General features: G+C 40.6%; 1 protein-coding gene across 1 annotated transcript in view; it reads right to left on the reverse strand.

The window, feature by feature from the left end:
- The window catches only part of LOC128531247 (probable polypeptide N-acetylgalactosaminyltransferase 8), a 40506-nt gene that overhangs the window by 23308 nt on the left and 1454 nt on the right, over window positions 1–15744 (reverse strand). Inside the window, exon 2 of the mRNA XM_053505025.1 lies at window positions 2824–3100. Coding sequence (XP_053361000.1) covers window positions 2824–3100 — 277 coding nt within the window. The remainder of the gene's footprint in view (window positions 1–2823; window positions 3101–15744) is intronic.

A 15744-nucleotide genomic window follows, 5' to 3' on the forward strand; every position in this document is an offset into this window, starting at 1 on the left:
TACCAAGGACTTGCCTCTCAGGGTAGTCTCCCGTAAGTTGGCTCCCACGTTCATTGGCCTGTACCGGATCACAAAGGTCATGAACTCAGTGGCGATTCGGCTCAAGCTTCCTTCCACGCTTGGTTAGGTACACCCAGTATTTCATGTTTCTAAGGTGAAACCTGTGTATTCCTCTCTTCTTCTTCCTTCTGCTCCGAACCCCCCTCCCCCCCGTTTAGTGGATGGCTCCCCAGTAGACACTGTTAGGAGGTTGCTGGACGTCTGTTGCAGAGGTCAGGGTTTTCAGTACTTAGTGGACTGGGAGGGCTATGGTCTAGAGGAGAGGAGTTGGATTCCGGCCCGGGAAGTTTTGGATCGGGCGCTGATCGAGGACCTCCGTCGACGACAAGGTGAGCCCCTCCCTGTGGGCGCCTGAGCGGGGGGGGTTGATGGAGGATCGGGCCTGGGGGGATGGAGGGTGTACTATTAAACCGTGGTTTGATCGTTAAAATTTTTGCTTTTTGTGGTTTTTCCCCCCTTGTATTCTGTGTTGTTTACATGTCTATTCAAGCACATGGCGTTTGTTATGATCCTTCATCATGTGACTTACTTACTTACTATTCTATTAAGATGATTTTACTCACCCGTTTCCTCGTTTTCATTGTAATCATTCACCCTATTTATTTTTTCTTGTCTGTTGTCCTGTGTCAGATCGTTGTTTCATGTCGCCAGCCGTCTGCCTGTTTCGTGTCCTGTCCAGCTCGGTATATGTTGCTCCTTTATTTTGGCTCCAAGGCAGTATCCTCTAGTTTTGCTTTTGCACCCTATTTCCCCCCTCTCTGTGTTTGTTTTTGTTTTTTTGCATCCAGGCCGGGTCCTGTCTGTTCTGCAGTTTCCCATCCCAAGGCCGGCCTGCTCTCGCTCTTCTTCGCGGCCGTGCAGTTCAGCGAACTTCGGCTCTGTCTGCTGAAGGAACTACAGCCATGTCACATAGTCAAGGTCTTTTTCCCTCTTTGAGTGTTTTTTTTTATTTGTTTTTCTTGTTTTTTTTTTTTTACGTTGGTGCTCCTGTGTTTTTGCTCAAAGGAGAACAGTTCAGTTCGTTTCTGTTTTTGTTTTGTTTTTGTTCTTTAAGTTTTTCTTGTTGTTTTTTTTGTCTGAATCAAGGCATACCGTCAACAAATAAAGAACCTTAAAGTAGACCTGCATTTGTGTCTGTTCTGATTCCCTGACACAGTGTCTCTGTGATAAACTTCTGATTTACTGACAAAAAAACATTTAAATAGTATTTACTTTCCATAATTTTCGAATTCACTATCCACTACTCATGCACAGTAGGCTGTAATTGATGCCAAAGGTGCTTAAAAAAATTGTTTCTCATGATCTGAAAGTCCTTCAGGGGCCTTTTGGCAAATTCCAGATGCATGTCATGTGCCTTTTACTGAAGAATGGCTTCCGTCTGGACACTCTACCATGCAGGCCTGATTGGTTGAGTGCTGCAGAGATGGTTGTTCTTCTGGAAGGTTCTCCTCTTTCCACAAAAAAATGCTGGAATTCTTTTAGAGTGACCATCAGATTCTTAGTCACCTTCCTAACTAAGGCCCTTTCCCTCTGATCCCTCACTTTGGCCAGGCGGTTTCAAACTTCTTCCATTTATGGATGATGGAGGCCACGGTGCTCATCTGGACTTTCAATGCTGCAGAAATTTTTCTGTACCCTTCCCCAGATCTGTGCCTCGATACAATCCTGCCAAGTTGTAGAAACATCTCAAGGATGATCAGTGGAAAGAGGATGTACTTGAGCTCAATTTTGCGTGTCATGACAAAGGATTTGAATACTTATGTGCATGTTATTTATTTTTATTTTTTTTTGACTGAAGAAATTTGCAAAGATGTCAAAAAACGTCCTTCACGTTGTCATTATGGGGTAATGTTTGTAAAATTTTGAGAAAATAATTAAATTAATCCATTTTGAAAAAAGGCTTTAACATAACAAAATGTGGAAAAAATAAATGTGAATACATTCTAGATGCACTGTAGATTTGAATAAGCTTTGTTACTTGTCAATATCTCTTCCAAAGAAATTAATCTCATGGTTAACATTTGGTTTCAGATGACGGATGGAAAACCGTAAACATTTACACACTCTATTGTAACTGTTTGCTGACATCTTAAGTGTCCTGTTTATATCCCATACTGAAAAATCCACACATTTATCCATGGTAAGATTTACAGTAGCTGTGTATCCAAGGAATGATATGTACAGTTTTATTAATGTGAAATAATGAATCAGATGTTGGATGCAGGATGGTTCCACATCTCGGGTGTGAGTAAAGTACAGTCAATATAAAATACATATTAAACACAGGTAAGTTTTCTTCATGACAACCTGTGTCAATATTGCAATTATTAAAATTACTTACTTAAAATTTCCTTACTGTACATAATTCACAACAAATTATAGTTTTATTGGCTTTTCCAGTTTACTATAACTACAAGTTATATAGTGGACAACTTGTATATAGTATACAAGTATAATAATAATAATAATAATAATAATAGTAGTAGTAGTAGTGCTTCACCTTGCAAGTACCACTAATAAATGTGTATGTGTTCTGTTATATTTCTAGTTTCATTTGAATGCCTCTCATAATGATTTCCAGTGTAAGTTGCCACCCCACTAAGGAGATGAAATAGAAGCAATGAGTGATGTAATAGTTTAAATGTGGGTTTAGGTACCTGTGTGCCACTTGTTTTATCTTGGTTTTATTGTTTAACTTAAAAGATAAAGCGGATGGCACACACCTAAACATGTTTTTTTTTTTATTGTTTGAGGCCACATTACCTGGGATCGCGGGTGTCTGGTAGAGGTCGGTTAATTGGGAGCCGGTCGCTCAGGTAAGCATTGTATCCATATCGTTCATAGGAATTCTGTGCCTCACGCTGCTCATCATGGGTAAGATTTTTACCCCAAGATTTAAACAGAAAAGAGTCTGGAAAAAGCAGGGAATGATCATCTCCTTTTTTCATCTCAGTTTTCTTTTCTTCTCTGTTTTCATGCAACTTCTCTATCATCTTCTGCATTTGATTTTGCTTTTCTTGGAAGGCCAACAACATGTCATCTGCAAATAAACAACTGAGATTAATAAAACAGTTACAGGGGATCACAAAATCTTAACGCCAGATGCCCTTCCCAGTAACAGGAAAAATTTCAATGATCAAAAATGATTTAGGTTGTAAGGGACCACCACTAGAAGTCACTGTTTTTTTCTTTGTAGTTTTTGTTGGCTGACTCAGTTTCCTAGAAGGCACCTCGGTCAGGTGATGCGAGTGCACACCTGAGCCGAGGTAGCCATTAATCCATGTATAAATAGCTGTTTAGTCTGGAAAACTGGGTCGAGCATTATTAGTTAATACTACTGTCAGTTGTTTTGTTTATATTTTGATTTAAGTTGTGTTGACTTGGGCTCTCAGTTTGGCAATGTTTTTTGTAGATGTTCTGTCTGTGTTTGTGGAGTTGATTCAGTCATGTCATGTGTGCTGTTGTGAGTATTGTGGTTGTTGTCCCCCTGTCTTGTGTGTCTTGTGTGTTTAGCTAGAGCAGGTAAGTAGATAGGTGTGTGTTTGGCTAGGAGTGTGTTTAGCTCAAATCTATGTTGAGTTAACTACCATGCTTCTAGCCATTGCCCTTTGTGTCTCTAGCCTTTCTGTGTTTCCTGCCTGCCTAGTTTCCCAGTGAGCCTAGCCTTTGAGTGTCCCCTAGTCTAGCCACTGGGTATCCTCCGTCTCTTTGTTTCTGTGCCCTAATTCCCTAGTGTTGTGTTGAGCTATTACTGTAGGTAAGTGTAGCTTAGTGCATGTCGGGCTAAAGACATGCTTAGCTAGATGAATGTGTAGCTAACTGCCATGGTTAAGTACTCTTAACCATGTTTAACTAAAAGCCATGTCTAGCTGATTGCCATCTTTAGCCCTAGTCCCGTCTCTCTCCTTGTCTCTCGTCTCTATGTGTCTCTAGTCCCCTGTGTCTAGTCTCTTGTCTCTCTCTTGTCTTGTCACACGGCATTTGCTAGGCATCCTTTAGCCTGTGTTTTGCTACAGAGCTTAAACGTAGTGTAACAGGTATTAAAGCCTGTTGGTATCCCTTCGTCTGTGTCCTGCCAGAGAGCCCATGTTTAACCCCAAGTATTAAATATTGTTTGAGTTTGTTTGTTTCTTTGTTTGATTTGTGTCTTCATAATTTCTGTAACAACCATTATTAAAGGACTTTTTTGGTTACACAACGCCTTTGCCTTTATGCCTGCTCTCTCCGCCCATGGCGATCAACATCCGCCATTACACACCGTTCGTGACATGGGTAATGTTTTACTTCATTTCAGAGATCCAAATTCATGAACTAGCTAATAATACAATTAGGAATGAAGATTAATTCATGATAAAAGGGAACACTATAAAACTATCTATTTTTAACCTAAATCATAGAAGTGTGATGCAATATCATTATTAATTGTTATTATTAGGGCCGAAGCACTACAGGGTGCACAGGCCCTTCTTGTTTTCCTAAGGATTTTTTCCCACCATTTGGACGTTTTGGGGGAAGCATAAAAGGAGACAAGATGGCGCAGCACATCGCTCAGTCATTGAGCCATGTAGGCTCAGAGATTTTCCCCCGATTTGTGAGTACTCACCTTCTTGGGTTTGTTTTCAAATTGAGTCTGTGTTTATAGGACGCAGTTTAAATTGTGTTTATCCCTTGCTCCCCATTCATGAGAGTCCTTAAAACAAATCGCATGGTTAAAAAAATTCAAATTTTATTTGTCACATACTGTCATGTACTGCTAGGTGTTGGACTGTGGGCATGGTGTGGCAGGCATAGACGCAGAGGGGGATGACGTTGAAACAAAGAGTCTTTTAATAAACAAACCAAACAAACAAGAACAAAGGGAGTTGGCTTGAACTTGGGAGCATACTATAACCAAAACCAATAAACAACTAATACACAGACAAGGGATCACACAACCTAATATACAGTACAGAGATGGGATACAAACCGGACACCACACACTAAACAGACTAGAGGACTAAACACTAGGGACTATACATACACAAGACAGGCTTGGCTAGGCCTACTAGCTGTTATGCACATTAGCTGCTAAGCTAGCTAGTAGCCAAACAGACTAATTGCTAAACAGGCTAGTAGCCAGAGACCCAAGGGGCGGACAGACTAGGTACACAGCAGACTAGGTATGAAACAGACTAAGAACTCGAAAGGTTAGTGGCTAAACAGACTAAGATCTAAACAGACGAGGAGACTAGACAGACTCGAAGACTGGACAGACTAAGATCTAAGCAGGTTAGTAGTGCACTGATTAGTATTGATACAGACTAAGAACTAAACATGCAAAGGGGGTTACTCAGACATGAGGGTAAACACAAAAGGCTAATTCTCCTAGAAGCTACTCCTGCTAGGAGACCCAGATACAAAGGCTACATTTACACTGTCAGGTAAATGTGACCCAATTCCGATTTTTTGCTGCTCATATGTGACACATATCGGATATGTTCTATGTCTGTGTAAACAGGAAAAAAACGCATGCATTCCGATATTTCGAGATAAATTTCAGGCCTCCTTTATATGTGGAAATAAATCATATATAAATCAGATATGTGCTAATGTGATTGTCGTGTAAACGGACAGATCGGATTTCCTGAGGCATTGCGTTCTGTACGCAAATTAAACTGCGACTACTTCGCCGTTAAATGACGTAATGTTATTCTCCGGTGGAAGCGCGTGTGAAATTATAACATTGCAGGTGACATGGAAAAGGAAAAGCCCCCCAATGAATGAGGCATGTGGATGCAATTATGCCGTTTTTTTCTTCTCCTCCGTTTTAAAACCATGATGACGTTTCACGAACTTTGCATTTATCGCAGAGCGTCAAGCATACTTCACCTTCGTCTATCTTGGCTAGTGTGTAGCGCAAGCACCTCCCTATAAGTATGCGCAATGTTTTAGATGGCATGGCAAGTGTAAACACGTTTATTGGATATGAGTCATAGTTGAAAGAACGTGTAAACAGACGGTCAAAAAAAAAACAGATATAGGCAACAAATCAGAATTGGGCATCGAGACCTGCAGTGTAAACGTAGCCATAGAGACATACTAAATAAAGACAAATATTAACTTAACTTAAAGCTCCATAAACCAAAAGGCCAACTATAATTAAACAAACTAAAACAGAACAAGACAAAACAAAACCCACTTAACAGAACTCACATTAACATTAATGCCCGACCCAGTTTCCCAGAACAACCAGCTATTTATAACAAGATTAATTAGCTACCTTGTTCAGGTGAGCACCTGCATCCCCTGACCGAGGTGCCTTCTGAGAAACGTTCTGAGAAACTTCTGAGTCTACCATCAAAACTACAAACTAAAAACAGTCCCCTTTAGTGGGGAACCCTCACACATACACAGTCATACACAGATTTGCAGTTTAATGCTTATACTGCCAATAACCTTGAACCACCGTGAACCCAGCGGATTACTCGCACCTCTGCAACGTGGTGAAGCGGCATGTCGAGCTAATTGATCAGCTAACCGGGGAGTTCGCTACTCTTCGCGGGGCTGTCGCTTGCGCAGCTAGCCGGCCTCCCATCATCCCCCCCTCCTGATGTTTTCCTCCCTGTACCGGATAATAGGATGGCTCGGACGGGAAGTGTAGTGTTTTTTGACTGCATTGAATCTGGTGTTTGAGTTCAATTCCACCAAGTACTCCACCGATCAGTTGCGCATTGCTCTCCTCGTCTCGTTGCTATCTGGGCAGGCAGCAGAGTGGGCCATGCCAGTTCTCCACCCCGACTCAGATACCGCCCATTCGTATAAAGAGTATACCCGCCAGCTCAAACTCACTACGAGGGACTGGCTTCACGCATTAAAGATGAACTCACCGGACGGGAGCTCCCCGCCACACTGGAAAGGCTGATCTAGCTTGCCCTCCGGACTGATTAGCGCTTTCTCTCTCGCCCGAAGCCACCCACGAGGACCCTGCCGCCAACACCCACTTTCTCCTACCCCGCACATCGACCACCTACCACCTTCACCACCGCCGTCACCAGACACGTCGGATCTCCACCTCCTGCTGTGGTTGACACCGGAGCCGGGCAACCCATGCAATTAGGACGCGCCTAATTGCCTAATAACGTGAATGCCAGTTTCGAGAGGGACTGTGTGTCTACTGTGGGTCCGCGGCACACCACTGGGCGGTCTGCCCTCTCCGGCCGGGAAACGTGCAACCCCGGTGAGTAAGCGGAGTGACTCATCGGGCCCTCTCCAAATCTCCACCACTACCAACACCACCATCTCTCACGGTACAGGTATCCCTCCAATTTGGCCACAAACGGGTCCAAAGTACTGCATTCATCGATTTTGGTGCTGCAGGTAACATCATTGACTCTACTTAAGCCAGTTCAAATTACATCGGTTGACGGTCAGACCCTTTCCTCCAGCCCCATCACCCACCAGATCCAACCCATCACGCTCACCATCGATCAACATCACAAACAGCTCTAGTTTCAGCTCATCTCTATCTCCTCACCTCCCATCACACTCGGCTATCCCTGGCTACTGCAACATGACCCCCTCATTTCATGGACACGGAACCGGATCCTCCAGTGAGGGTCGACCTGCACCGAACTTTGCCTGCGGGCCCAGGCTGGTACGCGTTCCACGGAGTCCGAGGCTCCCAATGTCGACATCAGGACATCTCTCCCGCCTATCGGGACCTGGCTGAAGCCTTTTGCAAAAGACATGCCAACCACCTTTTACCTCATCTCCCATATGACCTGGCGATAGAGCTTTACCATGGAACCATCCGGCCGTCCTTCTCGCCAGTGGCCGCGGGGTTCTTCTTCGTGAGGAAGAAAGGGGGTGAACTTCCCCCGTGTGCCGACTATCGGGGGCTAAATAAAATCACCATTAAAAGAAACCCGTTGACGCTCACCAACTCAGTTCTGGACGCCCCCTCTGGTGCCACCGTGTTCACAATGTTGGACCTCCGGAGTGCCTACAACTTGGCACTATTAGAGAGGGCGATGAGTGGAAGACGGCTTTCATCACGTCCTGAGAGACATTTTAGGCCGATGGGTGTATGTCTACCTAGAAGACATTCTCATCTACTCCTACACCACCGAAGAGCACATTCAACGCGTCTGGGCTGTTCTAAAGAGATTGCTTGCTCACCAACTGTACTGCAAGTTGGAGAAATATGCTTTTTACAAGCACTCCACCACGTTCCTGGGTTTTGTTATCTCGCCCCAGGGTGTGGCCATGGACCCACAGAAACTAGAAGTTGTGCGTCATTGGCCCCTACCCAGGACTCTTAAGCAACTTCAACGGTTTCTCGGGTTTGCGAGCTGCTATTTCTGCATTTTAAGAAGTTTGCCATCGTTTTACCACAGGTTCTTCTCCATCCAGATGCCAACAAACCATTCGTTGTGGAGGTGGACCAGACCAGAAGCTACATCTCTGTAGCTTCTTCTCCAAGAAATTTGACCCCACTCAGTAATGATACGGAGTAGGGGACTGCGAGCTGTTGGGCATAAAGTGGGCCTTGGAGGAATGGCGTCACTGGCTCCAGGGCACAAGTGAGCCGTTCATTGTCTGGACTGATCACCAGAACCTCATAACCATCAGAAACCTCAATCAATTCAATTCACGGCAGGCACGGTGGGCATTATTTTTCGAACAATATGATTTCCACCTATCATACCGCCTGGGTTCCAAAAACACCAAGGCCAATGCCCTATCCCGGCAACACGAGAAAGACGGCACCCCTCCACTTAGACTTAGAGACGAGGGTTTGCCAGGAACAAGCTGCAGAGATCGGACCGACAGGCATTCGGACCAGAGGTTTACGTTCCCCAATGCTTAAGATCGGAGGTCCTCCAATGGGGCCACTCCTTGCCCATCGCGGGACACCCCGGAACCCGACGAACTCTTCTGTTTGTAAAATGGGCATTCTGGTAGCACTTCATGAAGAAGGACATCGAGGAGTTCTTTCAGGCATGCCCAGGTGTGTGCCAGAGCCAAGGATGTAAACCAACCCACCCCCAGAGAGCTCCGTCCACTTTCCATTCCTCAACGGCCCTGGACGCACATCGCCCTGGATTTCATCACGGGCCTGTCGGTTTCCGAAGGAAAAAACACCATCCTAACCATTGTCGACCGGTTCTCCAAAGCAGTACACCTGGTGGCACTCACCGGACTCCCATCAGCAAAAAACACAGCCAAGCTGATATTGGAACACGTAGTCTGCTTGCATGGGTTCCCAAAAGACATTGTCTCAGACAGGGGGCCCCAGTTCACCGCCCAGTTCTGGAAGGCCTTTTGGCGTCTGATCAATTCCACCAGTAGTCTGTCCTCCAGTTACCACCCCCAGACTAACGGTCAGACGGAACAGACCAACCAACAGCTGGAGCACTACATGAGGTGTTTTGTTTCTGATCGCCAGCGCTCCTGGGCTCGCTACCTCACATGGACAGAGCTGTCTCACAACCTCCGAGTCTCCTCTGCTACCAACCTAAGCCCATTTGAGGTCTGCCATAGTTTCCAGCCTCCGATGTTCAACCATCAAGAACCAGAGGTTGACGTACCATCTGCCCAACAGTTGATCCCTAGGTGTCGACAGCTATGGAATCAAGCCAACCTCTCCATCCAACGCGCCAACACCAGCTACATCGCCCAGCATCGCTGTCGACACCATCTGGGACGTTTGTACAAAGTAGGTGACAAGGTATGGTTATCAACAAAAAACCTGCTTCGGCACAGCGAATCCCGGAAGCTCTCACCCAGGTTCATCAGCCCATACCGCATCACTCTACGGATTAACCCGTCACCTACCGTCTCCAGCTGCCTGCGGGGCTCCGGATCCACCCAGTATTTCACACATCCCAACTAAAACCATTCACTACTTCACCTATGGTATAGCCCCCCACAGACGTTTTCACAAAAGTCTCAGTCTGTTTACTTGAACTGATATCTATCACAGTGTAATTCATAAAGCAATAAATAGCAGTGTCTGGTCAGAGGTTTCAGCTGAGAGCGAGAGTGATAACCGCCTGTCTCAAAGGTTAATCATTAAAAGAATTGTTTTGAAATAAAACCCTCTTATCACCAGTGGACTCTGAGCTACAAGCTTCTGATCTTAGAAAAGATAATTCAAAAGGTCGCTTCTGAAGATTATTATGCAGAATAAATTTGTTTTTAACTGTGTACTTTCAGCATCTTTGGTTCTTTTAGGTAATTTTTAGATTTAAATCTCTCTCTCACACACACACTCATACATCACACACATACACACAGACACATTACAAATGTTAACACTTACACACACACACACACACACCTCTCTCACGATGCACACACACAAAGTCACTTATATCACAATGATGCACACACGCACGTATACACAAACACACTTATACTCATGTACATCACACATCACAAATTTTAACACTCACACACACATCTGTCTCACATGCACGCACGCAAAAACAAACACCCCCACACACACTAACAAGTCACATGTCTCACACACACATCACACACCCCCTAGTAAAAAAAAAGTATGCTAAGTATATTAAATCCTAGCATGCCAAAGCATACTTAAATGTACTTGCAGCCAGACTAATGACTCGTTTACTTGAAGTTTGCTATTTTGGAACAACTAATTTTGTACTAAGTGTATTTAAGTTGTAATTAAATTGTACAAAAGTACAATTTAAAGTGTATTAAGTATACTTTTGTGTTATAAAGTGGAACAACTTTAAGTATACTTAGTACACTTAAAGTATATGCCTGTGTGTGTACTAACGTACATACCTGACAGTAATTAATACAATTTAAGTATATATATTTAATATATTATAAATACATTACAGCTATTTTTACTGTGTTACAAATACAAGATTAATATACTATGAGCATATATTTTTATTACAGCAGTAGCTGTTATACTTCTGGTCAATTACAAATACTAAAAAAGTACACTGTGAGGTTAATACAAATAAACTTTATTGTATCATACAGTACATAAAACCTTCTATATTACAGTATTGCAAATGTATTCACAGTACACTAAAGGTGTTTAGGATCATTTACAAATGCTGAATGTATTTTCTACACTATAACATGTTTTTAAAACACATTACATTATACAGGTACAGTATTAGTTTAAACCTGGTGTGTGGACACAGACAGACATTAGTATTAGAGTATACAGGTACAGTATTAGTTTAAACCTGGTGTGTGGACACAGACAGACGTCAGTATTAGAGTATACAGGTACAGTATTAGTTTAAACCTGGTGTGTGGACACAGACAGACATAAGTATTAGAGTATACAGGTACAGTATTAGTTTAAACCTGGTGAGTTGATTCTAACTGTTACACAGAGACTGAAAACAGGCCGAAAGCTACGGAGCATTATACCACAAGCAAAGTACATGAGATTTAGCAACAACACATTAAACAATACATTCTATAGTTTAAAGTATGTACTTAATTACAAACTACCTAACAAAAACCGTTAAATTTACCTTATGCCGATGAAAATAAAATAATAACGATACGAACTAACGCACGCGATGTTGCAGCTTCCAGCCGTTAATTCAAACTAGAAGTGAAGGACTGGGGAGCCAATCAGAGAGCGGACTTTCCGAATCTGCCCGCCTACAATCTCTGATTGGCTGATGGGGCGCCGAATACTAGTCTATGGGTTGCTGGAATAGATACAAAGATATCACACCGCTGCAGTGTCACTTTATTCTGTGAGCGCACAGAAGAGTGAGAGAGTGCAAACATAAATTATCTTGAACAGGAAAAAATGATTTTCAGCGCACAAAAACGAGTTTAACATCGCGAGCGCGCGATAGACAGATTCGGCGTGCAGAAACGAGAAAGCACGTGAGAGTAGTGCACTAAATATAATTACATTTAAATTTAACTGATAATATACTGAGACTACCATATATTAAAAATTGTATTCTAATGTATACTTTCTGTACATTTGTACAATGATTATTTTGAGCATATTATTTAAAAATATACCAAAAATACATTGAAAAAAAAGTTTAAATAAGTATAGTTTGAAAATTAGACCAACCTTTCACTTAAAGTATATTTTCCAATAATATATTTTTGAAAAGTGTACTATAATACAATTATTTTTAAGTATATTAAAAATTTAATTTCAAAATTTGGTAAAAGCATGATGTTAGTATACTTTTTATATATTAACTGATGATACAATTTTTTGTTAGTATATTTGCAATGTACTATCGAGGATTTCAATATATTTATAATACACTAAAGTGTATTTTTTTTTCACTGGGGCCTACTAACAGACACATCACAAATGTTAACACAGACTCACACACCACACACACAAACATGAACAAACACATTTACTCGTCACACACAGACTGACACATCCTCACACACACACACACACACACACACAGACCTCTCTCTCTCTCTCAATCTCACACACACACTAACGCACTCAACAAATATTTAGGGCTCAAACTGACATTAGCCCTGTATGAGGTGTGATGTGTGCAAGTTGTGAAGTGCCATCGGGTGGTCATGACTTTTTCAAGGTCCTAACACACTCAAATAACACACACTGTAAACCCTAATGCTCAAAGTAATTACTGTAAACATATTAAGTACTGTTAAATACTTGCAATTCGTTTGAATTAATAGACCTTGATGAGTATTTAGAATTTTTTTATATTTGAGTATGCAGAAATTATGTTTTTCAAATTAGCTGAATAACTTTGATATTTTAAGCCACAGTAACAGTCTCCTTAAAGTTTCCACCAACTTTAAATCTTTTAGCCTAGCAATTTTGTGTCTGACATCATGTAAACTGCCCATGTTAAATTGTTTTGATTAAGATAGAAAACGTAAGCTCCACTTTTTGCCTACTGTTTAGGAGGTCAGAAAGCAAGATTTCTTGCAATTGGCAAATATCTCTCTTAAATTTGAACCGACTACTTTACTACACTGAAAAAAGTGAAAATGCTGTATTATTGATACAAAGTATGTTTCTACATCGATCTGTTAGAAATTTTGAATTTCCAAAACAAAACAGATTTTTTACTTCACTTACATCATCGCAGCCCCTGGTTAAACTTAAATGTAATCCCTTCACTTAAAGGACATTTCTACTTTAAACCAAAAGTTTGCCGTGTCACATGACCTCATGACCTACTGTAGCATTATCGCGGACTGAATCATGTTCTGCTGGCGGCCATAGTTTAAAAAAAAAAAAAAAAAAAAAACTCTTTTAAACCAGGTAAGAAAGCAAACTCATGTAATTTCTACGTAAATGTATCTCTTCCATGACTCTACCCTAAAAATTAGTAGTTGAATTATCTGATGATATCAGAGAAAAATTTCAATTATCCTGCAAAACTGAATTATGTTTATGGATTTATTGTACAGTATTGTCAGTCGTGAGCACTTTTAAAGTGTGTCGGTGGGATCTTTCTATAAATACTGTAATTAAGATTTGCTACAAACTTGAGCCAGTCCAATTTTTGTTTGGACTTTCTGTTCCTGAGAGTTTCTGAGAATTATAACTGCTCCACTTCAAGCAAGATTGCTGGTTTCCTTGGACAAGCAACACTATAAACTAATTGAGATCATCAGAAACAAGGGAGGAATTGTAAGAGAGAAGACATCATTTTCATCCTTAAGTTCTTGATCTGGTATGTACTTGGTCAAAAAGCAGAATTAGCTTGGGGTCAAATGTTATATTGTGAATGGAAGCCACAGGAGCCGAGCAAGGCATCCAAATCAAGTTGGCTGTGACTCACTAAATTAAAACATAACTAGCAGAATAAAACATTTTAGTTTAACTTGTTCACAAGTGTATGCTCTCTAAATACAGGTTTGAATGTCTGCCATGTTCATTTTATCACGCTTCACAAGCCTAACATAACCAACATTACTATGTTTGTTTTTACATGCCTAGATCCTGGAGGTGAATGTATGAAGAGAGTATCTCCTGAAATGTCGAATGGTGTATTTGAGTGGAAGATGTGGACCAACTAATTAAGCACTGGTAAGCATTTGTTTATAATGCATTTCAACCTTAGGACTGAAAAATGTTACTGAATTGATTAATTAGCCTTGCTCAAAGGTCCAAGTGGCAGCTTGGTGGTGCTGGGATTTGTCAATCAGTATACCAACATCCAAAAACCACACAACTACATCTGCTCCTTCATATTGACAAATACGAGGTCAGTGGCATTATCAGCTGCAGCACAACCTTTACACAGGGCCATTATTTATTTTTTTTAAATCATAGTATGTATTAACATTAGTTACATGCATGCTCCTAAAAATTGTGGAAAGACTTCACAAAAGAGTTGAAGCTGTTATACTGTAGCTGCAAATGGCCAACATCATATTAAACCCTATGGATTAAGAAGTGGATGTTACTCAAGTTTATATGCATGTGAAGGCAGATGAGCCAATACTTTTGACAATATAATGTAATAAAAGATGTGTGTGTGTGTATATGTATGTCAGTTGTTTTGGCCTATTTATTGACATACTTAAATTTAACTTGATGCACCATAATCCTAGGTGGGGGTTTTTGCACTCATAGTGCAAAAAAGGTTCACGATTTTTTTCATGATTTTTACATTCATACATCAGACATGGTTTTGCCAAATGGAGCAATTTGTCTAACAAAATGTCCTTTCTATTATTAGGTTGTTCAGAACTTGAGAGGTGCCCAATGGCCCTGTTTGTCTTCAGGTAGGAAGAGGACTTTCTTTAGCCACCACAGGAAATCGAGATTGTGACTTATTGAGTTCCCATCAGTCACACATGAATGTTCCTTTTTGTTTGGCCTCATCTATGCACTAAACTTGAGCTATCATGGTAAGCTCAAACACTTTTGTGGCCCTGCAGAAAATATTTAGGGAACATATTCTATATTGACATTAAAATTTTACATTTTGGTCACTTTGTCAAGCAATTGTCAGATGTTCACATGATTAGCAAATAGGTTTAGACACTTCTTAAGCTTATGATATTAAAAATGCATTGTTTTATTTATTTTTTTTCTGTCTTATAATTGGAAAAATAATTTAATAGTACAACAAAAAGAAAAGGTAATGTATGGTTTTAAGGATGGTTATAAATGTTTTTGGAGGAGAACTTGTTTGTTTATTGTCTTCATTTATAAATGTAACTTTTCTACATAAATTAACTTTTTTGGCTTAGAGATAAGTAAATTTTTTATTTCAGAAAAAGACTATTTTGTATATTGATTTTTACATATAATTCATAAAATTAAGTTACGTAACTTACTTTTAACGTGAGAATAATAAAAAAGATTACTTTACTAACTCTAACTTTATACTACATGAATGTACAGTAATTCGTTTCTTTCAAGGTAAACACTAAACTTAAATATAATGTTACATTTTTGTTTTTTCTAACGTGATATAATCAAGTTGTCACAAGGTAGAAAAATACGTTTTACTGGCCTAAGGCCTTGTAATAACTTTCGTTTCTGATTTGGATGGATGAATTTTTTTTTTTTTTTGCTTTGGGGAAACTTACAAAAAAAAAATTATTTAATCAAAATTTAATCTTAAATTATATTATAAAATATGATTTGAGAGAAAGTAAAAAAAAAATACTTGTAACAAATTGAAGACAATCCAAAGTATAATTTTTTTTCAG

This window comes from Clarias gariepinus, chromosome 10 (assembly GCF_024256425.1).
Source record: "Clarias gariepinus isolate MV-2021 ecotype Netherlands chromosome 10, CGAR_prim_01v2, whole genome shotgun sequence".
Classification (NCBI taxonomy): Eukaryota; Metazoa; Chordata; class Actinopteri; order Siluriformes; family Clariidae; genus Clarias; species Clarias gariepinus.